Source organism: Bombyx mori, chromosome 11 (assembly GCF_030269925.1).
Source record: "Bombyx mori chromosome 11, ASM3026992v2".
Classification (NCBI taxonomy): domain Eukaryota; kingdom Metazoa; phylum Arthropoda; class Insecta; order Lepidoptera; family Bombycidae; genus Bombyx; species Bombyx mori.
This window is the reverse complement of record NC_085117.1, coordinates 10,732,943-10,760,054: the sequence shown is the minus strand read 5'-3', so window position 1 is coordinate 10,760,054 and position 27,112 is coordinate 10,732,943. Positions and strand designations below refer to the sequence as shown.

The 27,112-nt window shown below is 35.9% G+C and overlaps 1 protein-coding gene and 1 long non-coding RNA gene across 2 annotated transcripts in view; one reads left to right on the top strand and one right to left on the bottom strand.

Annotated features, from left to right (window-relative positions):
- The window catches only part of LOC101740207 (ataxin-1-like), a 44,240-nt gene extending 17,521 nt beyond the window's left edge, over positions 1 to 26,719 (top strand). The window contains exons 2-4 of the mRNA XM_012695064.4: positions 19,186 to 19,586; positions 20,408 to 20,641; positions 21,407 to 26,719. Of these exons, the coding sequence (XP_012550518.1) occupies positions 19,194 to 19,586; positions 20,408 to 20,641; positions 21,407 to 21,715 (936 nt within the window). The 5' untranslated portion in view covers positions 19,186 to 19,193 and the 3' untranslated portion in view covers positions 21,716 to 26,719. The remainder of the gene's footprint in view (positions 1 to 19,185; positions 19,587 to 20,407; positions 20,642 to 21,406) is intronic.
- On the bottom strand, positions 1,682 to 3,255 carry LOC134199689 (uncharacterized). Its single transcript, XR_009974286.1, has 2 exons — positions 2,240 to 3,255; positions 1,682 to 2,033 (listed from the first exon to the last, which is right to left on the bottom strand). It is a non-coding gene; the product is annotated as an uncharacterized LOC134199689 (long non-coding RNA).
- Positions 26,720 to 27,112: the final 393 nt, after the last annotated feature.

Below are 27,112 nucleotides of genomic sequence, written 5' to 3'. Positions count from 1 at the left end.
TAATAAATAAGACTAGTACTTGGTGTCTTAAGGTATTAAAGCCATATTAATTAACCACGTTTAAGTAGTATTTTAATCAATGTATTTATTGAAATAAGGGACAGTCTCTTGGACCCATAGTTTTCATCTAACTCACTCTCTCTCTCTCTCCCTCTCTCCCTCTCTCTCTCTCTCTCCCTCCCTCTCTCGTTCTCTCCCTCTCTCTCTCTCCCCCCCCTCTCTCTCTCTCTCCCCCTCTCTCTCTCTCTCCCTCCCTCTCTCTTTCTCTCCCTCTCTCTCTCTCTCTCTCCCTCTCTCTATTACTATTATATATAGAACAGAATAATTCATGTCCGAAAGAAAATAAGAACCCATTTCGTTCGTGCTCAAAGAACAAGTCAAGAGCACACTGGCTGTGAATGCTGTTTTTTCACGCTAAAGTTAAAATTATGTACATACCTCATTACTTGAATTTCTGAGTAAACGTAAACCGTGAGCTGGCCGCCAACGCTGGCGCCTATCTCGAGCGAACTCGTCGGCTTTCTGTAAATAAAATAAGAAAGCCAATTCTCGTTTTCGTTAACATCGTGAGAAGTTACATAAACACAGTACGGTCCTATTAGTCTTTGTTTTTTTTAAAGTCGAATAATAAACGGCGTACGTGACTGTCTCATATCTAGAATTCAAAGTTTATCATTGAAAATTACAATAAAAAAAGTCACTTCATAAATTAACGATCATTGGTTTTATAGTAATAGTAATATTTACTTTTTTAAGAACTCGTGCAGATTAAAAATTAGTACGGTTCGAGTCTTTTAACTACCGAGGCTCCCTTCGCAACTATCACAGAAAGTGTATCAAGCTATCTTGAACTGAGTTTGACTGACTAGGTGGCGCATTAGTTAACGCCACTGATTCTAGGCTGAGGGTCGCAAGTTCGATTCCCACATCCAGCAAACATTGGTGTGACGAACAACTTCGTTTTCTCTTTGTCTAAGTTTTTAAAATGTGTATATTTAAACTTAAATTAGTATGCATATCAGTCTCCAATATCCATTGTACAGGAAACCCTAGCTAGAGGCCAGATGACCGTCTGTGACTTGTCGCTTCATTTATTTTATATCTGTATCCAGAAGTAGGCGTCTGCAGATCTATGTGATACTAGAGATATTTTATATTTCATAATCAACATGATTTTTATTTAAAAATAAACAGAAAAATAACATGTATAATAAAGTATATATGTTTGTCTGCAATTTATCTTATCTCCTCCAAAATACCAGGGACGAAAATTTTTCGACTTAACCTAAAAACCGCGTTTAACCCAGGAAGTTGCATGAACTGTGTTTATATGTATATAGATTAGTTATCTTTGTGGCAAAATTTGAGTTCATTACAGATAATGCCTTGCCTTTTTAATGTGTGCCGCACGAACAGGAATCATCGTCCTGCCCATTTCTGCCGCGACGCAGTTACGCTTTCCGCTTTTAATGATAGAATAGCCTTTTGAAACATACAATTCAGACTTCAATCTTATATCTCAAGCCGGGTGGCGCATTCATCACGACCACTTAACATAGAAATGCACTAGTACAATAAAAAAATTAATAAAGTGTGTAAAAACATTTTACCCATGGTTCAAACGAAGTCTTCAGATGTATTCTATCTCATTTACTCGCATGCCAAATCCTATATACGTATCTTTGTAGAGTCGCTTCGTGGTTACTTTGTTCTTCTGAGCCGGCATCTTCAGTTCTGAAGGTCATGTCTAGTTAGATGGCTGTTCTCTCATCACTCGCACAGTTCCTTTCCACGTGCTTATATCTTCTATGGTCCTGAGTGCTTCAGGTATGGGGCATGCCGGTAGGTGATGCTATGACCAACGGGTAGATGAGAGATTGATTGTAGAGGGCCTAGTTATTATGGAGATTTTCGAGACGACAATTTTTTTCGACCAGCAGTCCATGGGATGCGTAATATAAGTCTCCAACATCACATCTTGATTGCCTCGATTTTGGATCTATCTCTCTTAATATCGTACAAAAATCAATATGCTGCAACCAACCAAACTTTTGTGTTACGGGATATGTTACAATATTATTCGTAACATCAATGCTATAAATCACGGCGGTACTAAAGAGGTTTCTCCTCAAAAAACTTTATCTAACGTCCGCTATATGATGGCAAAGTTTAATTACTAAATTCATTGCAATTGTTAAATATTATATTTGAATAATAAAAATACATAATATTATCATACCTGACCGTGGGGCTTCGTTGCACGTTTTTTACCCGAGTGATCGATTTTTATCAACTCAATTTGAAAACAAAGATAACATTATTTTTTAAACATTTCAATCGGCAAACGGTACGTAAAGAAATAAACAACAAATCAACGACATCTGACCTATTACATCACCATATCACTTTAGTTTGAATCTTCGGCTAAATTAAATTGTTTAATCAGAGTTTTTATGGAATAAATCAAAATACTTTCACTCAACCTTGAACATATAATATTATTTGTACAGTACTGATCGCTCGGACAATTGCTGCTACTCCACGTATAGGCAGGTGACCTCGTCACACTACGGATTCGATTCACAAGGAACTCTAAAGAAAACGCCTACATATCGTTTGAGTGTTTACATAAAACTCAATCCATTCATCGATAAAATATGCTGACGACTTGAAAGTATCTAAATAACTTACCCTGTTCCGTACCGAATGTCCCATAGGGAGTTCTCTGAAGAATTGTTTGAGATTATACCTTCATCTCATTTTTACCTATAACACATAGCTCGCTCTGGAATTCCCGTCCCAAACATTTCCTGAGAACTATGTATATCCTTCTTAAAACTGGTTAGCAGTAGGTATACCTATTGCTGATGTCAATGAGTGACGGTAACCGCTGACCACAGGTTGTCCGCACCGTCTGCAGTCGAAGGTTAGTTTTTCTTTGAATAGAAGTCGGGACTTTATACGATTCCAATAGAGTAGAATGACGGTGAGGCGATCGGGACGTATAGGGCATTTTCATTAGCATACAATCGCTAGTAACTCCAAGCTGCAGGTTAGTCACGTGGCCACTATGATCTGAGCATTTAGTATGCATGTGAGGCTCACGTTTGCTTACGAGTGTAACAACCAAGGACCGAATCTAAATAAAGAAGCAATAACTGTTCACACGAGGTCAGCCTCGAGATATGTTTGCGAATATTATATTTGAAATAGGACAAGACTTGCACTGCGCCTACGTACCGCCATTGAAAATATACATACAGTCTCGGTGGCATTGTATTCTTATTTATATGTATATAGAATTTAGTAAGAAAAATAATAGAAACAAACAATTAGTCATTCAGCTTGGTTAAGGTAAATTAAAACATTATAAAATAATAAAGTATTGTATTTTAAAAATTTATAAATTTCACGTCAAAATTATGCCTCATAATGTTAATAATCATTTCCAATATTAGCACTGTTTATTTAGTTATAAATAACGCGGAATATGTATCTGCCAGACTCTGGTTGCGAACGCTGTTACAATCAAACATATGTTTACTGTTCTATTTTAAAACAAGTTATATCATCGAAAAAACAAAACGCATCTTGATTGGAACGTGTCTCATTTGTTTGTTGATTGTGTTTGAAATGAATTAGAAGGGAGTACGTGCATCGTTGGCAGCCCAGGGGAAAGCACTTGGCAGACTAATGTCCACAGACACGAGCGTAAAATAGATAACGCAGCAATGCTATTCTTAGATCAATACTAAGTAATAAACTAAAATACTTGGCAAGCGCACTCGCATGTTTCATCTTTCAGGAATGTTCATTGTTAAGTCTTCTTTTTGAATACATAATATGAATATGGTTATTCAAATACAAATAAATTATTTAAATTAGGTGTCATTTAAAAAATATATTTAAACATATCCGTGGTGGTAGGATATCTTGTGAGCCAGAACGGCTACCACCACCCAGCTTATTTTTGCCTTGAATTATTTGGGTATGAAGGTCAGGGCAACCGCTGTAATGTAAAATTGAGACTCAGAAACCATGTCTCAAGATCGGAGGCGACATTTGGCATGGTCAACCCATCAAGAAATAAGTTATTTTTACTAGTAATTCCAAAACTTTCCAAAACTAGTGACTCCGAAACTTGGTTTGTTCGCAAGGACTTAATAAAAAAACTTCAAGTGTTTGTGAATAAATGCCTGCGTCAAATTTTGAAAATTTTTTGGCCTGAGACGATCACTAACAAAGAGCTGTAGAGGATCACCAAGCAGACAATGGAGAAGGAGATTCTTACGCGGAAATGGCATTGGATTGGTCACATATTAAGAAAGCAAGATACCCACCTATCCAAGACAGCACTGACCTGAAAAGTTTCTGGCAAAAGGAAGAGAGGCCGTCCCAGAACAACTTTCAGCTACAGCTAGGCGTCTTGGGCATGAAGTGGGAGGAGCTAGAACAGACTGCCTAAGACCGATGTAACTGGAAGAATTTCATTCGTGCCCTACGCCCCAGAAGAGGGTAATAGGAAAGAAAGAGAGTGATTTCAAAAAAATTGCTACAATCCTGAGAAAAATCGGTGAAGCGAACATAGAAATATCGTCTTCTTTATTATTATTTACAATGACAACGAGTACGAAGAAAAGGATTTTGACTTGCTAGGTAGATCAACAATTTGTATGCTTTTTTTTGAGGAAGGATTGCCATTGGATTTCGCTAATTATGTACAGGTGACAGTTGAACATTTTTAATCTGTGATCCGGTAGCCGTAATAGCTAAGCCGAATGCTGGATTATATAACAATTGTATAAACAAGTAGATAACACGTTTTCAATATTGGTTTTACGATGACAAAATTACAATGTATAGTAAAATTTCTTAATTAAATAGGGCATGATTGATTGTGGGCCTGCACGGTAGTACAGTCATACGCCGTCCGACTAATTCTACGTTTCCATTCAAAATATGAAGCAGTCGTTAAAAATACATACAACGACATTGAAACTTCGATCTCATATCTTAAGATACAGCGTGACATACGAATTTCGTGTCTATGGTCTGTGATAAATTTTTTTTTGTTGCCCTTGTAGGCAGACTTGCATACGGCCCACCTGATGGTGAGTGGTTACCGTCGCCCATGAACTTCAGAAATGCCAGGGGCAGAGCCAAACCGCTGCCTAAAAATTACCTAACACTTAGTGACATTGACAACAAAAAAACCAAGCACGATTTAGTCTATGGAATAACCTAAAAGACGTTCTATTCTTTTCCATAATAGTCTTGTTTGGAAATAACGGACGTTGTCACCGATATCGTAAGATTAATTGAAATTAAAAATATATTTTCCAGAATTTAAATTGTTATGTTCATTGTTTTGAGGATTTCTAGCCTATTTGAGCTAATTATAACAGTTAAATAATAGATAAGTGGTCGTTAACCTTAAAAATGTTCGAATATTAGGGTTAATATTTTCGTGTATTATAGTTCCGTATTTGTTAATGCCATAGATAATTTTGTTCTGACAAGTGAGTAAATACATATTTTGTGGGTAACAATATAAGCATCCAGTACCTGATAAATCGACTTTAAAGTAGTGAACTGGATACTTTTTTGTTCTTTGTGACGTTTGGAGTCGAATGTATACATAATTTGAATTACTGAGATATTTGTGTTTTTGTGATTTGACAAAATATGAATTTTACTGAGGTTCTGTATTTCATAGGACTAGAATCTTATTTTTCATTTTACTATTCAAAGAGGTCTTGCCATATTTTGAACTATACGTCATGACGAAGTAAAAAAAAATGTTTTGTACCAAATTTCATTTTTCAAGGATGGATCAACGAAATATGAATATTCATTCCTATAAATAAATTACAAAAATAATAAAATTATTAATATTTTTTAATGTATTTAAGTATTTATTATTTTATTATTATTATTTCTAGTTTTTTCACAAAACATGGTTATTAAATAGGCCGGTACTGTCCGAAATTCTCGTGTAGGTATTAAAAATCTAAACCGATATACCTACTGTGGTTCACAGAGGCATCTGAAGTATCAAAGTGAATCTTTGACGGACCACAAAGCTTTCACGGCTCAGCGATATTCATCTAATCTATTATTAGACGGATCAATGAAAATTAATTTAGGCACGTTTAATTGCGCACATCGCTCCAAGTTAAATTTTAAATGTAATTAATAATGAATATTTAAGAAACTACTAGCGAATTCGGTAGAAGTTGCCCTGTAAACACGTCTTAAATCCGACTATTAACAAACATTTCGAACATTCAAATCGAACTTTACTTGAACAAACACAAAAAATTTGATCAATATCGCTAAAGCCACTCACATACACAGATACAGAAGAATTATTATAATATTAGCTTTTGGCCCGCGACTTCGTCCGCATGGAATAGTTCACAAATAATGCTTTATTTTAAAAGAAATTTAATTAGCATAAAAAACGCTATAGTGAGCCAACCTTATTATATAGACATATGCTGTCGCGGACTTTTTTTTAGATCTTTTAAAGGGGAACAATTCTGTCATACATTATTTTAGCGAAACTTTTACCGTTTCTGCAGCGCACGCAGCGGAAGCTTTCAAAAGGTAAAAATAACCCCGATTTTGATACATTATTTATTGGTGCTCCGCTTGTATTGGTCTTAGCTTGATGTTATATAGCCTTATAGCCTTCCTCGATAAATGGGCTATCTAACACTGAATTTTTTAAATCGGACTGTAGTTCCTGAGATTAGCGCGTTCAAACAAACAAACTCTTCAGCTTTATAATATTAGTATAGATAAAGATAATGAGTTCGTAAGCTGTAAATATCTAATTAGTATTTATTACCAGCCTTTCGGTGTTAGTATGTGGCTCATAATATAAGTTCAACAGTAGTTAGGTTTAAATCGAAAACAACATCTATTTTCTGTTTGATCATCTTGCGGAATTTAAAGTGGGAACTCACTTTATGAAGAAAAACTATACAAAAATAGTAAATTCAAATTGGCTGCTGTCAGGGCATGGTTTTTTAAAAAGCTCCAGCGCTTCGTTCGTGGTTTTAAATTAGATGTGACCCGAATTCGCTGAGGCTATTTCGTATACATAATAACAAGCAATGGAAAGTCTAAAATAACATGAATTTAATGTAAGAGCGAACGCGATTAGGAAATTTGTTTTGTTTGCCGATAAATATCATAAATATTTTAATAAAAAATAAATAAAAATAGAACATGTCCTCATCTTGACATTGATACTTTAGTGTTATTTCAAGTTTTATTAGAAATTAAATCTTCGTGAATTCCTACTGTTTTTTACTTGACCAGCTTCTAAGAGTGTCATAGGCCGTTGTATAATGCAATTAAATTTTTTATCTATTTTTTTTTATTGCTTAACTGGGTGGACAAGCTCACTGCCCACCTAGGTTAAGTGGTTATTGGAGCCCATAGACATCTACAACGTAAATGCGCCACCCACCTTGAGATATAAGTTCTAAGGCCTCAGTACAGTTACAACGGCTGCCCCACTCTTCAAAACGAAACGCATTACTGCTTCACGGCAGAAATAGGCAGGGTGGTGGTACTTAGCCGTGCGGACTCACAAGAGTTCCTACAATCAGTAATAAATGTCGTAAGACAGTAATATTGTAATGACTGATTCGATGGTGCAGTAATTAACGCCCCTAACTATAGGGCCGATGGTCGTGGAATTAGATTCTTACATGGGGCAAACATTCATGTGAGGAACTTGTTCGCTATCTCTCTGGGTATTTGATATGTAGGTAAGTTTTATATCTATCAGTTTCTGTTTCCCATAGAGTGTAGGGAATTCTAAGTTGATGACAAATGACTGTGTATGACTTTCGCCCTTTATTATATTACTAGTGGTCCCCGCAGTAGTCGAAATTCGACTATAATTAATTGAAATTAAAAGTTTGAACATTCTTATTGGTTCTATTGTCAAAGACTATTATACTTCTATAATCACAGATTTCGTCAAGACTATACTATAGACAAATAATTTTAAAGACAAACAATATTAATCTATTCTCAATTTGACCACAAACTTTAAAGAATAACAAAAGTTTCACAATTGACAATTTACAAAGAGTATATTTATACGTATGTGTTGTGTCAAATACATGGTAGTGTGTGTAATGTTTTCTTTATTGATTTAATGTATCTTTTATGCATTATCTTAAAAAAATATTAGCATTGTGCACTTCTTCTCTATATTCTATATAAGTATGGAAAATTTCATACTCCTCCGTCCGCGCAATTTTCGTAAAAAGGGATACAAAGTTTTTGCTTCACGTATTAATATATAGATTATTATAATATGGTTCTCTGTAACTAAACACCGAATGGATCAAGAGCTCGTCTGCCCATCTCTAGCCCAGTTAAATGTCACCAAGTTTCCAACTTTCTCGTGCGACACGTATGTAAGTAACTAAAGCATATATTTTTTTTAGTAAGTCTGTGGTCTTGATAAATACATTATCACCTCTGCGTCCTATAAAGCGTAGGAGTCGACCGGATCGAAACGAATGCTCGTATGTTTTATGATACTAATATTATGAACTAGTCTAGTTTGTAGTTGTAAATCATCGCTTACATTGTACACTTTAATCTATATATGTATTTAAAAATGAATTGCTGTTCGTTAGTCTCGCTGAAACACGAGAACGGCTGGACCGATTTGGCTAATTTTGGTCTTGAATTATTTGTCGAAGTCCAGAGAAGGTTTAAAAGGTAGATAAATATGAAAATTCTCGGAATTAAATAAAAATAACAATTTTGTTTGATGTGTCCCCCGTCGGACGGATTCCTTTTGTTTGTTTTAAGTTCATTTTATTTACAAATTATTTTATTTATTATACAAAAATTTAGGTCTTTTATTTATAGATTGAGGCACTACGAAGTCTGCTGGGTCAGCTAGTCAGAAATATAAAAACTACGCAATTAAAAAAAAACAAGGCTTGCTAAAATTATTTTATTATCTTGCTTATACACGAACTCACAACCCATTTGGTGTAAAATGGTTAAGAGAGCCCATAGACATCAACAACGTAAACTTGGCCATCCAGTTTGAGACATGAGCTTCAACTCTGAAGAAACGTTGAAGAAACTTTTACTGGTGGTAGGACCTCTTGTGAGTCCGCACGGGTAGGTACCACCGCCCTGCCTATTTCTGCCGTGAAGCAGTAATGCGTTTCGGTTTGAAGGGTGGGGCAGCCGTTGTGACAACCTGAGACCTTAGAACTATATCTCAAGGTGTGTGGCGCATTTACGTTGTAGATGTCTATGGGCTCCAATAACCACTTAACACCAGGTGGGCTGTGAGCTCGTCCACACATCTAAGCAATAAAAATAAATAAAAAATAAATGGGAGGGCGGTGGTGCCCGCGCGGGTTCATAAGACAACCTACCGCCAATACAATATATGTTAAAAAAATCCACTCGTGTGCTTATTTTATTGAAGTCAATTAAAACGAATGCCAGATTAAATATTAACTGGTCGTTGGTCTCTCAAATCGCTAATTTATGTATCTGCCGTATAAATGTAGCAACAATTCTGGTTAATCCTTATCGCGCATAGTGGTTCTTGTTTTTGAATAGGATTTCAAACTACCAAACCAAATTTCCCGCAAACTATAGTCTTTCAATCGAAGATAATTATCGTAATGATGGAATAACTGCAAACGCACTCTCTGAATATGAGTTAAATGAGTTAAAGCATTCTTGAAACTGAATATGTAACTATTAGACCGTACATTACGTAGATTCGTGTTGTTTGAAAGAAACTAAAAATGTTTACGTAAGTCGTAGGTACGATTATCATGCTAATCTTGAAGTCAAATAAATGCTAATGCATTTTCGTCACAAATAGGTATATAAATACGTATGTTTAAATATTTATAACAGTTGAATACAGTTCAGAGATCTCTGGGCTCCTTGTACATTGCTAACGTAAATTATAGGAACGTCGGCCGTGAATGTAGAGAAGTGTCCATGCCGAGCTCGATGCGAGTGGGCGAGGTTGTTTGCCTCGGCTCTCATTGCGTGATCCACTCAATAAAATCGTTATCCGATTCCAAATTGGTCATTCGAACGAACTCACCGAGCTCCTCGAAGGATAAATTCCGACACAAATAACTACGGATATTAAGGAACACATATGCGTGAAAGCGCTAAGGATAAATCCCAGGATCGGATCAATCGAGAGTTGAATATCGACGAAATCGACATTTTACCGTTACCGTTACAGCAAAGAACGTATTTATTTACGTGACCAATAAATACGCACTGGTTCACAGCGATTGTGAGTGGTATTGGAAACTCGAAATAACTGTCCTTAACACGCCAAGCCAGTTTCTCGATAGTGATCAAAATGCAACTTTAATATTATAATTAGCAGTACTGCAATGTAATTAACACGTCAGACGGCTTTTTGCCGCAAACAAGTAAGCTAAGTATTGTGGAAACTCTTGTTTACGTAATAGTCGCGTGACTAGACGCCGGCTCATTCAGCCTCGCAATCTTTATAAATATAAACCACAGCTCTGTACATTTTATATGTCCTGTCTGTATTGCTTCGTTGTAACTGCTGTATGAAATAAGCAATGACAAAGTGAATGAAGTTTCGGGACGTGAACGAATTGTTAAAACTAATTATAAAGTTTTATTGGTTTAAAAACGCCTTGTTTGAGCAGTGTTAAATTAATAGAATGCTTAATCATACTCACGAGGCATTTTTAATGAATTAGCTATAATATGTATGTGACGTCAATCTACAAGATTATGATGGACGACATTAATAGTGAATAGCAGATGATAATATAGATAAAATATTATTACTAAACTTAAGCATTAAGAAGATTACAATACGACCGCCTTATTGTTTTTATCTATCATAGCTAGAATACTAATACTATTTCAATATAAATCAATTGTACAAACAAAATTATTTACGTTACATTTTACATTGCAAGCTGTTTATTGTTTTGCGTATAAATGATGTAACCCGCTATTTATTATTCGAATCTATTGTATCATTGAATTTTACGCCAACTTCTGTTAAAATGTTTTTGGAAATGACTCACGCATTCTTGTACCATTTAATTTCTACATACTTACATATACATACGTATGTATTATATGAGGTAGGTATTTCATGTTGATAAATAGAATTCGTATAGTTATGTTTAATTAAATAAATAAACGGAAATATGTACATATATGCAGTGCTTGCTACACGTCGTTGATGCTAGAAACGTTTCTGACAGCTGACTGTCGCAGGTGCGGACCGTATCTCCGGCTTTATAAATATTTATAGTACGCCATTTGTCAACGATATTGTTACATTATTTTTCAACAATTACTAAGTTACCTTCGTCTATCTACGGGAGTGTTTTCACGGAGGAAACTAGTAGAGATATCTGTCTGGTAATAAAATTTGTTGTCAAGTAAAAATAAATGGTACGAGTTTTACCACTCATATAATGCGTCTTCATCTTTTCAATAGTTTTAAAGCGATAATCGTAAATAGTGTTCAAAACATAGGCTTATAGTTTACTTCATCGTTTTGGAAGCTATTATTATGACTATTATTTCGGCTTAAGACGTGATCATCGAACGTAAGAAATTCTCACGTAATGGAATTTATTGATGCTCGGTATGATTTTTAATAGACGAACAAGCATTTCACGATTTTTCAGTAAATTGTGTTTACAATACCTTGGAAGTAATGTATATTTATTTATGTTTATTTAAAAATGAAATATTTGAAAATAAATGCAAATTATTTAAATAAATTGAAACGTTCAGAAATATTATTAAATTTATAAAACCGATATTATTTCATTGTCCAAAAATAAATCTCAGTAAATTTTCCTTTTGTTTCATTTTGTAATAATTATGAACAAAAACAACTTCTCGTTAATTGTATAACGCTCGAACAAACTTGCCCTAAGGAAAATGAACAACTTGCCTACTCAAAACTTTAAAATAATAATTTGAACTGTGTAAAATTATGAGTGTGAAATAATATATTTCGATCTGTTTAATAAATATAAAAGAATGTGCGGATACTGAGAGGATAAGTTATATGTTTTGGTTCAGATAAAACCGAAATAATTTAATCGAAAAGCTATTATTATTACTGGTGGTAGGACCTCTTGTGAGTCCGCACGGGTAGGTACCACCGCCCTGCCTGTTTCTGCCGTGAAGCAGTAACGTGTTTGGTCTGAAGGGTGGGGCAGCCGTTGTAACTATACTGAGACCTTAGAACTTATATCTCAAGGTAGATGGCGTCGTTTACGTTGTAGATGTCTATGAGCTCCGGTGACCACTTAACACCAAGTGGGCCGTGAGTTCGTATACTAACCAAGTAATAAATAAAAAATTGGTGACCATAATTACATGGTCAAACCTAGTATAACAATATTGTGTTGATGCGTATGAACCTAGTTAAACATAATGAATACATTTATGTTGAGAGTTCAATATGCATTCGGGAATCGTCCAAAACGTTCGAATTTAATATCTAATCATGTGATTATATCAATCATTCATGATAGCGCGATGTTTGTAAGCTGCGATGCGATGTCGGGTGGCGGGAGAGGGAGGTACTAAGAGTCGAAGACGCAGTGTGAATGGCGGCGGCGGCAAGGTCACGGGCGTCGGAAGTGGGTTACGGGCGCCCTATCGACCGCCCGACGATCCACCCCTACTACCACCACTTTACGTGACTTTGCTGTCACAAACATTTAGGGTTGCCAACAGTTCTCTAAAATAGAGTTTTGTGTTTTATTTTACGTTGTGCGTGTACTTTATAACGAATAGTACTGTTTTGACTCACGAACTATACAAAATTATTTAAAATTTGAAAAGTACGATATGTGTATTTCAAAAATTAATATTAGCTACTTTTATTTTAATTTTTTTTTTGCGTCCTCTGTACTCGTTGAATAATAGTGATATAGTAGAAGTTAAATAAAATCGGTAACATTCCTAATCACACAATTGACTAATTAGAAAATGGATGTTTTTCGTATTGTGTAAAATGTGTGTGTTAGTAAAATGACATTACATATATTGTTATTTAGGTTTATTATCCGGCCACTGTAAGAATGCGTATGACTCGTTGCGTGCAATCAAATTGAGGATGTAGCTTTGTAGATTGACGTAAAGTTTGTAATGAAAAAATTGTGTAATAATAATATATATTGTTCATTTCTACTAACAAACGATCACTCAGAAATAATAAATCATCGTGTTAAATTGAGATAAATGTTGTAATTTCGTGCTAATTTTTTTTTAAGCAACAATGACATCCACCCTTCCGCCAGACAATAGACAATGCAGCGTCCGTATTTTTTGTTGATTGCTAAGGAGTTTTAGATCTAACGCTCTTCATTAAAAGGTACACTGCGATCAGAAACCCAATTACACACATTTTCTATTACAACTACTATTATTGTCAATATTAAAATTTATCACTGAAAGAAATGTTGGTATAATAATCTAAGACAGTGCCTGGTTTCGATTCAAATTATAATAACAACAGTAATTACATTAAAAATAAAGTGTTGCATGTTACGGTTCAACGATATTCATTCGGCCATGTTGTTTAATGATGTAAGATCAGCGCAAATTCGGTGCCATTCATACGATGTTTTTTGCGATGCGGCCGGCGAACCCGCGGCCTTGTTTGCGCCTACGCCGACGCCGATACGTACTCAACTAGTAATGCATAACGCAGACACACACGCACACACATATGCATACATACGCCTGAAACGTACCTTTATATACACTATAGAAAGACGCGCACACATGTATCTAATTGGGAATGCACAAACACATACAAGCTCTTGAATTATTTTTAAGTAGAGAAACGTAAGTAGAATTCTAGAAAAATCAAAAAGAATTTAATCTGAAATCCTAAGTTAGACTATTAGAAGGTAAGTTACTTTTAGCAATAAACTTTCAACAGTAAATACATTCATACATTACAATACTTTAGAATACAATAATACATTGAACAAAATAGAAAACAAATCCCTTGAGTTCAAATATATCCGTTAATTTTTATTACAATAACAAAATTTCTAACCTGAAAATGTGCTTGTTAGTGTGTCCTCTCTTTCACTTTGCAACGAAGAAACCATATCTTTTCACGTGTTTCGTTTTAGAATAAAAAATTCACGTGGGTGAAGTGAAATCGCGGCGCATCGGTTTCACACCCGGCCGTGCTTTGTTTAAATTAACCGATTCTTAGCTGTTTTTTAAAAGAGTAAATTCCAGAATAGTATTTATAAGAACTAGATGATGACGAAGCTTTGCTCGGTTTTTTTTTTGATAACGCCATCTTGTGTCTTTAAAGCGGTTAATTGCCCTCAATTAAGAAAAATAGTATTATTATTCGCCAATAGATGTCGGGAAGAGTTGATTATTGGAAACACGAATAAAACAACATTTTCTGAAAATAAATCGTAGCTAGATCGATTTATCGCCCCTGAAGTCCCCTGTATACTAAATTTTTTGAAAATCGTTGGAGCCGTTTCCGAGGTTCAGATTATATATATATACAAGAATTGCTCGTTTAAAGGTATATATATATAGAATATTTAACACTAGACATAATAATAATGCATAATTACTAATCTATTTAACGGGTTTAACGATACGAAATTCCAAACAATTCCTTTTAATTTGAATATTTGAATAATGATTCAATATGAGGAATGACGTTAGGTGTGTACTCTTGTAATGCGGACATCTTTTTTTTTAAATATCGTGGATGAGCAAACGTACTGACCGGACAGACCACGCAAGTGAAAAGTTTGAAACATATGACATATTTGGCAGAAGTCTCAGTTGCATTAATAGTGGCTGTTCCTTTGTGTAGTTTCGAACCCGTGAGAGCTAATGAGGGTGAACACGATCGGTGCTAAAAATCCACTTCGATAAAGCGGCACGACACGAGAACCCTCTCATCGTGGCCGCCGATAACTACATTCCCGATCCTGCGGAAAGAACGGAAAGCAGTCGACGTCGCCCCAAACACGTCATTTCGGATCCTCCCGATCCACTAACGGTGCTTTTAGGTACCTCAAGCACCGGTCACCGTTCTCGTCGAACCCGCTTGCGACGAAAGGGCTCGACGAGTAAATTAACCCTCAGACACAGCCCACTGAGTTTCTCGCCCGATCTTCTCAGTGGGTCGCGTTTCCGATCCGGTGGTAGATTCTGCGAAGCATGGCTCTTGCTAGGGTTCATGTAAGCAACGTCGTCAGGTTTGAGCCCCGCGAGCTCAGCTACTAGTTAAGGTTACGCTGAAATAGCCTCTCAAGACTATCAGCTTAGGTAGGAAAAAAAAACTGAAAATATAGAACATTTATGAAATTATGTAAGTACGCTGAGGTCTAGGAAATACGATGGGGTCTCTATCGATTTAATTAAGGAATAGTAGGTAGTCGAGTGGGTACGGATCGCATTCCTGAATCAAACGGACAAATTAATATATTATATTCAAATATTCTAGCCATCTTCCTTTGTTTTCGATTTTCCGACAAATGATAAATACCATTGCCAGTTTTATTTTTAGTTACTCTAGCATTCGTTGTATTTTTACGCTGTTACGCTCAGAAAAACAACGTTCTGCGTCGGAAATACAGAATTAGAATAATGCCGATACGTCAATCTGTTCGTCCGGATGCAAAATGTATGAAAGTCGCATTTAATTAGAGTATTTTGAAGTAGCCAAGCGTTACAGTAATCTCAGAATGGAATTAAAACTTTGGTAAATTAGGTTAAATTTACAAGAGCCGTTAAAAAAAACGTTATTTATTGAAAACGAAGCGAACCAGCTTTAAATATCTTTGAAAGTGTGTTCTAATATTTTGACGAAACGTCAGCTTTCAAAATGGAATACTTGATTGCTTTACAGTTTTGGTTAAAGAAATAGACGGGTTTGTGCGACGTGCGGGCTGCAACGAAAAGTGGGTGAGGGGATTAGGAATGTAGGAGTTTGAAAAATCAGTGTGGATTTTGGTTTTCATTACGCTATACAATACTTACACACACAAAGAACCATATATATTATATATTGGCATAAGTACTTAACATAAATACAGAGTTCGGCCGTTGTTATCAACACTCAAAATAACTATTAAATAGATTACAACAACTCAATAGCGATGTTAATATTTGAAAATGTTATTTAAATTACTGTTATGCCTGAAATTCTGTCGCTAGCTCCGTTGACTATTGTTAGACGAGTAGATCTCTGTTAAAAATAAAACCTAATGCAGTGTTGTCGGCCTCCGGCTATGTTTGGGCCGGCGGTTGAGAACTAGCTAATTGGCTTGAATTTTTAAAGAGTTAGTCACATATACGGCCATCTCTCATTGTTTTTGTGACTCACGCCAGTAGAAGCCGCATAATCTTGTTTCCTCGTGCGCGAATCACGGAACTATCAAAAAGTAAATTGTACGGATGGAGAATTAAAGTACATATTAGAATTAATCATATTTATAGGAACAGCAAAAATAACGCAAATTCAATCGTAAGCTATAATATAAAACATTATTTTTATCATTTAACTAGCCGACCCGGCAGACTTCGTAGTGCCTCAATCGATAAATACACGACAAACAAAAGGAATCCGTCCGACGGGGGACAGATAAAAGGAAAAACAAAATTGTTATTATTATTTAATTCCGAGCATTTTCATATTTATCTACCTTTTAAACCTTCTCTGGACTTCCACAAATAATTCAAGACCAAAATTAGCCAAATCGGTCCAGCTGTTCTCGAGTTTTAGCGAGACTGACGAACAGCAATTCATTTTTATATATAGAGATAATGCTCTATACTTATTATACTAACTCTTATTTGTAATTCTACTAATAAACTGAAACCATTGAAAATTAATACTGAAATTTCGATTCTTTAAATTAGCCATAACCGATTTTACAAAATCGTTGAACACAATAAATAACAAGGTCAAGAAAGGTTCGTGACTAAGTCTAGAAAGCCTAGTTGTGTAACGTTCTGTTGAGTTTCACATCTTTAACAATTTTTATTGTGAATTCAGTTTCTATACAGCCTAGATACGACTAATGAAAAGCGTAGCACTTTAGTCGGGTGGCACGAATTTATAAACGACATTTCTGTGCCATTAGTACTATAGAAGGCATTATAAAGGAGTTCCAATTGAAACGTACCTTATATTCTACTGTACCGTATGCATTTGTACTAAATAAATAATGTGAGTACATTTCGGCTCACGACGATATCCCTTAGTTTGTAAGACGTGCATGTGTTAACTCGAAAAGAGCTTATTGTTTGAGCAGGTGTGCGGACACATTCTTTGTTCTTCAAATTATCGTATGTACCACGAACGTTCACAGGAATGCGAGAAGCCTCTTAGTTTCACTAAAATGATGGAAAAACCAAAGATGTGTGCGCATTATTATTAACTGTATGTATCTAATGCAACCGCTTGTAGGTTTGGATGTGGACGATCACTACAATGTTACGTTAGCCTAATTTTAATCATGACGATATTACCGAACTCTTGTTTGGATTTTGAAGCGTAACAGAATTTGTTTACGTTTAACATTGTTTGTATTCAGATCGGAATTATAGTAAGTGGGTAATCCATAATGCAGATAAGCGCGTGTATTGGATACCGCGTGCTCAGCTTTATGAGAACTTACTAGTTACGTAACGCCTTGCCTTTACGTAAAAATAATCCTAACGTACTATTGTCTATAGATCGGTAGAAATATAAAATGTCTTTGAAAATATGTTGTAAAAAACCTTGTACTTCAAAATAGCATTAAAACTAGTATTCGGAACGTTATTTAGTCAATAGTCAGTGGAAACGTAAACTACAGAACCGCATACGGTCACACGTACTCATATAATGATGGACGAACGATAAACCGACAAAGAATCCGTTTTATGTGATCATAGACCTAAGGATCCCTAAAAATAGAATAAAAGCCGTGTTTATAGTCACACGACAGACGCCCGAAGTCATGTGGCGTGCACACTGAATTACTAAGTTTTATTATGTACGTGAACTAAATCTATTTATAATGTTGACGTCGACCGTTCTACATTGTTATCTCTGCGATACTATACGATTAATGCTGGCCGACGCAGATTCTGTATCTCACAATGCTTTGAATAAACTCGTTATTTTAATCTAATTATTTCTCTTAACTAATCTTGGAGCTTTCACGTGTTCAACCCGAAGCGTTCCCTTGGTTTTGAAAGATTCGAATAAATTTTTTCAAGCATCTTTTAAAGCTTAATCTATCTTCTCTGTATACAAAAATGAATTGCTGTTCTTTAGTCTCGCTAAAACTCGTGAACGGCTGGACCGATTTGGCTAATTTTGGTCTTGCTTTATTTGTGGAGGTCCAGAGAAGGTTTAAAAGGTAGATAAATATGAAAATGCTCAGAATAAAAATAAATAAAAATAACAATTTTGTTTTTGCTTTGGTGAGTCCCCCGTCGGTCTTTTATTTATCGATTGAGGCACTACGAAGTCTGCCTGGTCAGCTAGTCTGATATAAATTTTGGTCCAGAGTGTCCATTTTAGTTTTAGCATATTCTCTTTATATTTAGACGGTCGCTTCTCAATGAAAACAGACGGTCGCTTGTAATTCCTGATTTGATAACATTTGAAATATCTCGTGAATTTTTTTTGGACCGTTTCTTGCAACGCAAATGTACCTCAAATGACAAACAGATACGGTGCCGTTCTCCGTCACACGGCTCGCGTAACGGGGAGCTTTCTTAAATAGCCTTCTGTACAATGCGTTTCACTAAAAATCTATCTATATATTTAGTTATGCTTAGGGTTCCGAAACAGTTCCCGTAGCCTGGATTGAATGCTCTGCGCAGTGATAGTAATTGTTGTATTTCAAGTTTTTTTATTTTTCTGCTTAAATGGGTGGACGAGCTCACGGCCCACCTGGTGTTAAGTGGTTACTGGAGCCATAGACATCTACAACGTAAATGCGCCACTCACCTTGAGATATTATGGTCTCAGTATAGTTACAACGGCTGCCCTACCCTTCAAACCGAAACGCATTACTGCTTCACGGCAGAAATAGGTAACTTATCATCATAATAATAATATCTATTTATTTCTTATTTCAGGTCATCAGATGATTTCGGCGAGCTTGCCCGGCGAGGCGCTCGCCCAGCTGCAGCTCGGGCAGCTGAGCCATCAACTGTACCCTCCGCCGTCGGGCGGCATGACTCCAGAGTTCCTGGCGCCTCCTCCGCGCCCGTACGCGCGCTACCCCACGCGCCGCCCCGCACCCCGGGAGCCCATGCCCGCACCCCCGCCGCCCAGCGCGCCATTCCCAACCGTACCGGCATACACACCCTTTCTACCGCACCATGCTTCCTATGCGTATTTGTACCGATCGAGGGCGCAGCAGTCTCCGAACTACCAACACCGTCCGTATTCATCCGGTTTCGTGCCGCCATCGCCCGCGCCGGCACCGCAGTCACCGCCGGTTTCTGCGCCCGCCCCCGCACCACCTCCGCGAGAGGCAAGTAATCCTTTACAAGTAAATAGCTATTATTTATTTTTAAAAGAATTAACAAAATGCGCTTTTCAAAACGTCGAATTAACTCGAAATTTGATATATTTATTAAGGATCGATGACAAATCAATACTAAAAATAAAAAAAAAACAAATTGAAATTCAACTAAAAAATGAAAAATAAATAATGGTTTAAATAAACTTACAAGATACGCTTTTATAAAAAATCCAACTAAAAAATAGAAAATAAAATTCAATAAATTTGAATTAAAAATAGTCTAAGAAAAATTGATTTTATTGTAAAAAAAAAGCGTGGGGTGCTTTTCTGGATATCATCAAAATAACCTTTCTACTCATATCTGTTCATAAAATATTTATAACTACTGATACCATGCACCCCATGCTTTTTTTTTCCAATAAAATTTTTTTTCTTACACTATTTTTTTAAAGTTTTTAAATTTAATTCAAATTTAATAAAATTTATTTTCTATTTATTTGGATTTTCTATAAAAGTGTATTTTTTTAGTGGTTTTAAACTATTATAAAATTTATTTTTCATTTTTTAGTTGAATTTCAATTTTTTCATTACTTTTTTTAATATTAAATTGTCATCGGTCCTTAATAAGTATACCAAATTTCGAGTTAATCCAACGTTTTGAAGGGGGTCAAAATCATGTTCAAAGATTCCGTTACATAGTCTGAAGCTAATAAAGGCATATTAATAAGTTGCCTTAACAAAAAAAATAGTTCCTTTTTATGCGTCAGATATTTTTGAGTCACGAATGTACCTAATGAGAATTCGTTTTTTATAAAATCATTAATTTCCAGGAATCACCCAGATCTCCAGAGCGCGCCGTTCCCGCTCCATATTTCTGTCGAGGTGCGCTGATTCGACTTGAGGATGGTTCGCTGAGGCGTGTCGAGGAGATGCGCACGGAAGACTTTGTTATGAGTGCAGATCGTATTGGTGAACTGGCACTCACGCAGTGTACCGTCCTGAGGCTAGACGAGCGGGGCGACAAACTAGCACTTACGCTTACATACGGAAGGAATCGCTCTCAGGTCAGACTTTTAAAAATTCCTACTCACCTGTGAACCCAATCTTAATAGTTTTTTTTTTATTGCTCAGATGGGTGGACGAGCTCACAGCCCATCTGATGTAAGTGGTTACTGGAGCCCATAGACATCTACAACGTAAATGCTCCACCCACCTTGAGATATAGGTTCTAAGGTCACAGTATAGTTACAACGGCCGCCCCACCCTTCAAACACAAACGCATTACTGCTTCACGGCCGATATAGGCGGGGTGGTGGTACCTAACCGTGCGGACTCACAAGAAGTCCTACCACCAGTAAAAAGTATCTTATTCGCGTTTTCACTATTCGCGGGTTTAAAAAATGCGACCCCATTCCTCTTGTAGATTCCTTTATTCGTGTCTCTAGTCGGTATATACACATTGATAAAAAGGATTCTAATATCCAGTAGATATCCAACCGAATATCCTTTGTACAGTTACCATTCCCATGGTTTCTGTATTCGCGGCATATTTACGGAATATATAGTCCGCGAATAAAAAGCTTTTACTGTTTACCAGTTTAGGGCATCTAAAAAATCTAACTTTTCTGAAATTAGATTTTGATCTGTCAACAATCAGGTCGTTTACTGAATCACGACTAATCTACAAAATACTAGAAAAGCGTTACTAATGAATGCCTTTCAATTGAGTATTACGAAAGATTGCGATATTGCGGAAGATTTATACGCGGCTACTGTGACGTTAGCAATACTGGAAATATTTGTACAAACGTACCTTTCTCGATTTCCAGGTGGAGTTAGAGTCGACCGTGGAACATCCGTTCTTCGTGTACGGTCGGGGATGGGCGTCATATAAACCTGAGCGTACGTTGGCACAATACGGCCTGCGTGTACATCGGCTTCAGATAGGAGATGTGTTCGTGTCATTGGCCCCGAGAAAACATGCGTCACCCGCGCCTCCCGCCCCCAGCTCTATGCCACCGTCGGCACCTCCACAGACACATCCAGAGAACCTTAGTGTCAAAGAGGATGCCCGTAAAAGACGCTGGTCAGCCTCCGATGTATGCGAAGAAGACCATCCACCCCTCAAAAAACGTTGAGTCAACGGGCCATACGTCAAATGTCCGAAACGTGTGGACTATAATTAAATGTGTTGTGATCGCCTTCGTTGCAGTTTCCAGCTGTTTTCCAACTGTTTTCATTATATCAACTGAATTCTTGTGGACGGTACGTCACTAGTAATTCAGTTGGTGATCAAGCCGTAGCGGACTGCAGGTGTTCCGGCCCCAGTGAGTCGGGTTGCGTAAATTTTGACCATCGTTCTTGTTCATTATAATTTGCGCAGTTTCTGCAGCGATCGGCCGACCACTATGGTACGCTTATTCTATTCGGGAATTCTAGGTGCTTTTTACTGTCGGGTGCTTCTGTACGCGTTTGTGTACGACGTTGTAAATATGTAAGTAACTTAGGTCAAACTTAAATGTTACACTCCATGACTAATTAATTCACTGTCACAAAAGTACCGTTGGTTATCCGCGCGTGATTTGATTGAAAACCTCTATTATTCTGCATTACTAAACTAAAAAGGTTTTCGTTAAAAAAGTTATAATAAAGATTCAAGTCTCAACTATGTATGAATTAAGTCGGATTTTTTTAATGAGCACAAAAACAATAAAAAATAGGTTTCGAAACTTAAATTAGGGTAGAAATTGTGATAACCAATGAGATTTCAAGAGGGCAGAGCGAACGTCTGTGTGCATGACATACATGGCGTCGCATTTTTAAGACATAAAGGTACAATGAATGTTAGGTCGTATGTTTTAGCAGTTTAGGGCTGACGTGTGCTTATCTCCGATTTGCGATTTCCGTGTTTAGTTTTTCCAAGCAGTCATGTCAAGGCTCCGTTTTTCTCCGAAGGTTGTGACTGCAAACATATCTGTGGTGATTTCATAGCGCGCCTATAATTTCTCTCACGCGTTAGAATAGTGTGTATCAGACTCTTTCCATTGTAATTCATTAAACGAAGGTTGCAGATTCTCTTGACAAATAATTGAAACGTATTTTATAAATGTTGATATAATGATAGGTACATAATATGTATATTGTAAAAATTTGATATGTATAGTGATCATGGTTATTTAGATGTCATCTTTATTGCTTTTGACGTCCATGTGTGATACACATAAAACTTTTCTATGAGAAGATGTATACATAATAAACACACAGTCTGTGATATTTTGTAGTTATTGGTCGGAGTGGGTATGAAGTATTGCTTGATTAAAAGGAATATATGTTTTTAGGAATATAAGAACGTTATTGGTAAGAAATTGTATAGTTGTTGTATACTCAAACAAAATGAATACGCTAAAAAAATAGTAAAAGATAAATTAAAAAAAGTAGCGTCTGTGATTAATATACATATAACGTTATGTTACATAACGACAAACGCATGGCCATATCAAAATCATATTAATTTTATATAAATCATTAAGTTCGACATATTGTATTATTTGTTTCTCGAACTGCAATAACTATGCTAAAACAAAACGTAACGAAAATTATATTTGGATATCGCGAATTCCAAACGCTCACGATTACTGTACGAGCTTATAATGAAATAGTAATTTTCAGTTACAGTATATATTTTGGCAACAAATCTGGTTGCACGGTCTTCCGCGATGTATTACCGACGAACACCGAGATATGTTACACGATGAGAACTTGCCAAAAATATTTAGTTAGCCGACTAAGCGACTGAACTCAACAGTGTGGAACATACGGTTGTATTTTAGAAGGGTTGTTTTCATTGTACCGTTAAACGCTACATGCTTATTATAAATAATTCATTATTTTAACCGTCGACAACAGAACGCATAGTGCGAACACCAATCGCACGAACGATCTTTGGTGTTGTAAAAAAATTTATTAACGATTCGTTGTATATTGTATGTAAATCTAGTTTAATCGTCTTTATATTATATTAATATTTGTAATTGTAATGAAAGATCTCATTTTATTAATCGGTATTTTCTAACAAGGCGCTTTCATTAGATCATGACTAAGCCTACCTCACAAATTAAGACTAGTGCATCGCCGCGGACGCGCGCGAGCCGGTCGCTATAAAGTCTAAACAAGATCTCAATTTGATGAAAATGAACTTTTAAAAAGACTGGGACGCTTTACTGAATGTTGTGGGATAGTAGTTTCTTTGAGGATATTACTTAAATTATGAGATAAGGAGCATTTATTTTGGGGGGCGCGAGCTCGTTTCGTGGTTATCTTGCAAGGCTCCGCTTTCGACATATTCAATGAACCAATTTAGTACAAAATTCGTTAAAAAAAAAACAAAAGTATTATTACCCAAAATTTTTAATTCCGAAAGTATTAATTTTAATTCGATGAAAGTACTATTTTATTCTTGTTTTACGTGTTCTGTTCAGGCACAATCATGCTCGATATAACTAAACGAAATTTTGAAAGTCGCGGCTAGTGTTGATCATAAAACTGCCTTCGCCTCTACGTAGGTACATTTAGTCGATAAAACTCATAAACGAAAGGATGTATGAGCAGAATGTTTCAATAACTCTTCGTTCACACATTTATTATTAGTGATGACAATTTCCTTCCCTGACCGAATATTTCGGGAATTAAAAAAAAAACGATACGACCGGCATTTAAAACAGACTTGAGTAACTATAAAATTCGTCATATACGTAAACCAGAGGCTGACGTAATTTCAATAAATGAATTTAAAACACTTGTATAGAATCAATTTCCGTGACAACACAATTCACTGAACGTTTGTTATGAATGAATTTGTTTTATGCAAATCGTCGAATACTTCATGATAACAAAATGTAGCGTTGCTTGTTAAAATCAATACAGAGTCGTAGTCAGTTAACGTTTTAACAAAAAAAATTATCCATTTAATTAATCATATTTAATTCTGTCGCTCTAAAACATTTAGGGTCGATTCAACCAAACAAGAGTAAATCTTATTCTTAGAATAACTCGTCAGTTAATCGAGAGTAAATCAATTTTACGTTTTACCAACTACAATTCTAAGAATAGTGGGCCTATTCGGGAATTGTTACTATACCGCCGTTTCGCACGGAATAACGGAGCTATTCCTAGAATAAATTAATGGCGTCTGTCAGTCCAACATCTGATTTCTGTCATTTCATAAATATTTATTCTGTTTTAATTTCAAGTCAACGCAATGCACTAAATGATTATTAATAGTCTGAATGCAACGTTTAAACGAAAAAAGATAAAACCACACGACAAAACTTGACAATTCCCTCAAACAAACAAGAAATAAAAATAATACGTTTGACAGCTGGATATCTTACACAACAGCTACTTTTTCACACTAAAATACGGCAAAATCGAGTTGACGATTTGTATGCTCTTACACTATTATTATTATTATTATTAATGCTTTATTTCAGTTATTTTTTTTTTTTTTAAAACCATAACATTTTGTTAGTAATAATTACTTATAATCTATGTTAGTAACTTAAAAATCTAACACATAACTATCATTATATTATACATTTTATACCATTATATATTATTATTTTTCTCCTTCCAAGTGCCTACTGCAAAGGCTATTGATCAGCAGTCCCTCGATCTTGCTCGATATGATTCTCAAAAGACTGTTGTCACTGTCACGAACTCGACGCAATAACGATGCACTTCTCTTCCGCATTATTGCAAAGAAGTCATCGGTGTGAGATGTCGCAAACATTGTGGATGCACTACAAAAGCGCGGCAGTGACAACATCATCCTAAACGCATTATTATATTGGACACGTAGGGCATTGTAAGCTCTCCGCGTGTATGTGGTCCACAGACTACTGGCGTAAAAATTCTGGCAATAAGCTTTAAAAATTGTAAGTTTGACATAGCTATCGCAACCAGTAAATCTGCGGGCCAGCATGTTGCATCTTACTATCAACGCCCTACGCTCCCTATCTATATCAAAATCAATCACTATGCCGTTGAACAACAACATTTATTTGCCGGATTTTATTTTTGTTCACCATTCACTCTGCTATTCGCGTATTGTTATTCCTAGCGCAAGTATACGTGGAAAAACGACTATGAATTTACTCGAGATTAAAATCATGGAATAGGTTATTCCTCGTATAGTTACTCGAGTTTAAATTTAAGTTTGGTCGAATCCGCCCTTAGTCAAACAAAACAATATGTAACTAATCACCATAATCAACATCTGACTACGACCCTGATTCATTATGATTGCGTGAATCACTTAAGTGTTGAAAGCGTAGTGACAAAATTGTTTATACGTATTAAGAGATTCGTGAATTATTTGATGTTGCCAATTTTAGGTACGGCCAGTAATGGTTTCATAGTCCGTAATGTTAGTTTAAATACCGCTCACTAACAACTCAGAGGTGTTGCAAAGAGGACAGACAACATAACGAATACAACAAAACATGATAATTTAATAAATTCACAAGTACCGTGCGTACAAGTTAAATAAGGTTTATTATTGTAACCAAACACAAATCAAAGCACACTTTATGATGATTTTCGTCAAATTTACAAAGTCAGTTTTATTTGCAACGCCTAGTTTGACACAAAAATGATTGTGCCATTCTGAAAAGGACGTGTCCATAAGGCGTTCCGCAAAGTTCCATGAATTTTAAAAACCTCACAGATGAAAATCTTCAAAACTTTCGAATGCCTATGGATGTGCCCTTATATTCCATTTGTTTGTGGTAAGAAAAAATAATCTTCTTGCCATGAACGATATTGTTATATTACATATTGGGAACAGTAGTAGATATATATTTAGATAAATATAATAATTGTTAAAATGTTTATAAAGTAATAATGCACTGTTTCCAGCATGTAGAGATCGGATATAATTGTGTCATTAAATTTTAAATAAATATATGAAATGTTATAAATACAGTAAATACAAAAGGATTATATATTTTATTGTATAGCGGAATGAGTACTATTACAGATTTATTGTAAATGGACGGAAGTGTTATAGATCGAGAATATGTTAATGAATAAGTGAAATGTTTGTAAAAAGAAGAGAAAAATATGTATTACTGATTATTTGATAACCTGTTTGTTTTATTTGCATTACCCTCATTCTTTTTAATGGTAAGGCGAATCGTTTATATAATGAATCTAAATAAAATCAGTGTTCTAAAGGATTTTTTTAATTGCTTAGTTGAGTGGACGAGCTCACAGCCCACCTGGTGTTAAGTGGTTACTGGAGCCCATAGACATCTACAACGTATATGCCGCCACCCACCCTTGAGATATGAATTCTAAGGTCTCAGTGTAGTTAGAACGGCTGCCCAACCCTTCAAACCGAAACGCATTACTGCTTCACGGCAGAAATAGGCGGAGTGGTTGACCTAGCTGTGCGGACTCCCAAGAGGTCCAGTAACCACTTAACAACAGGAGAGCTGTGAGCTCGTCCACACATCGAAGCAATAAAAAAAAGTGAC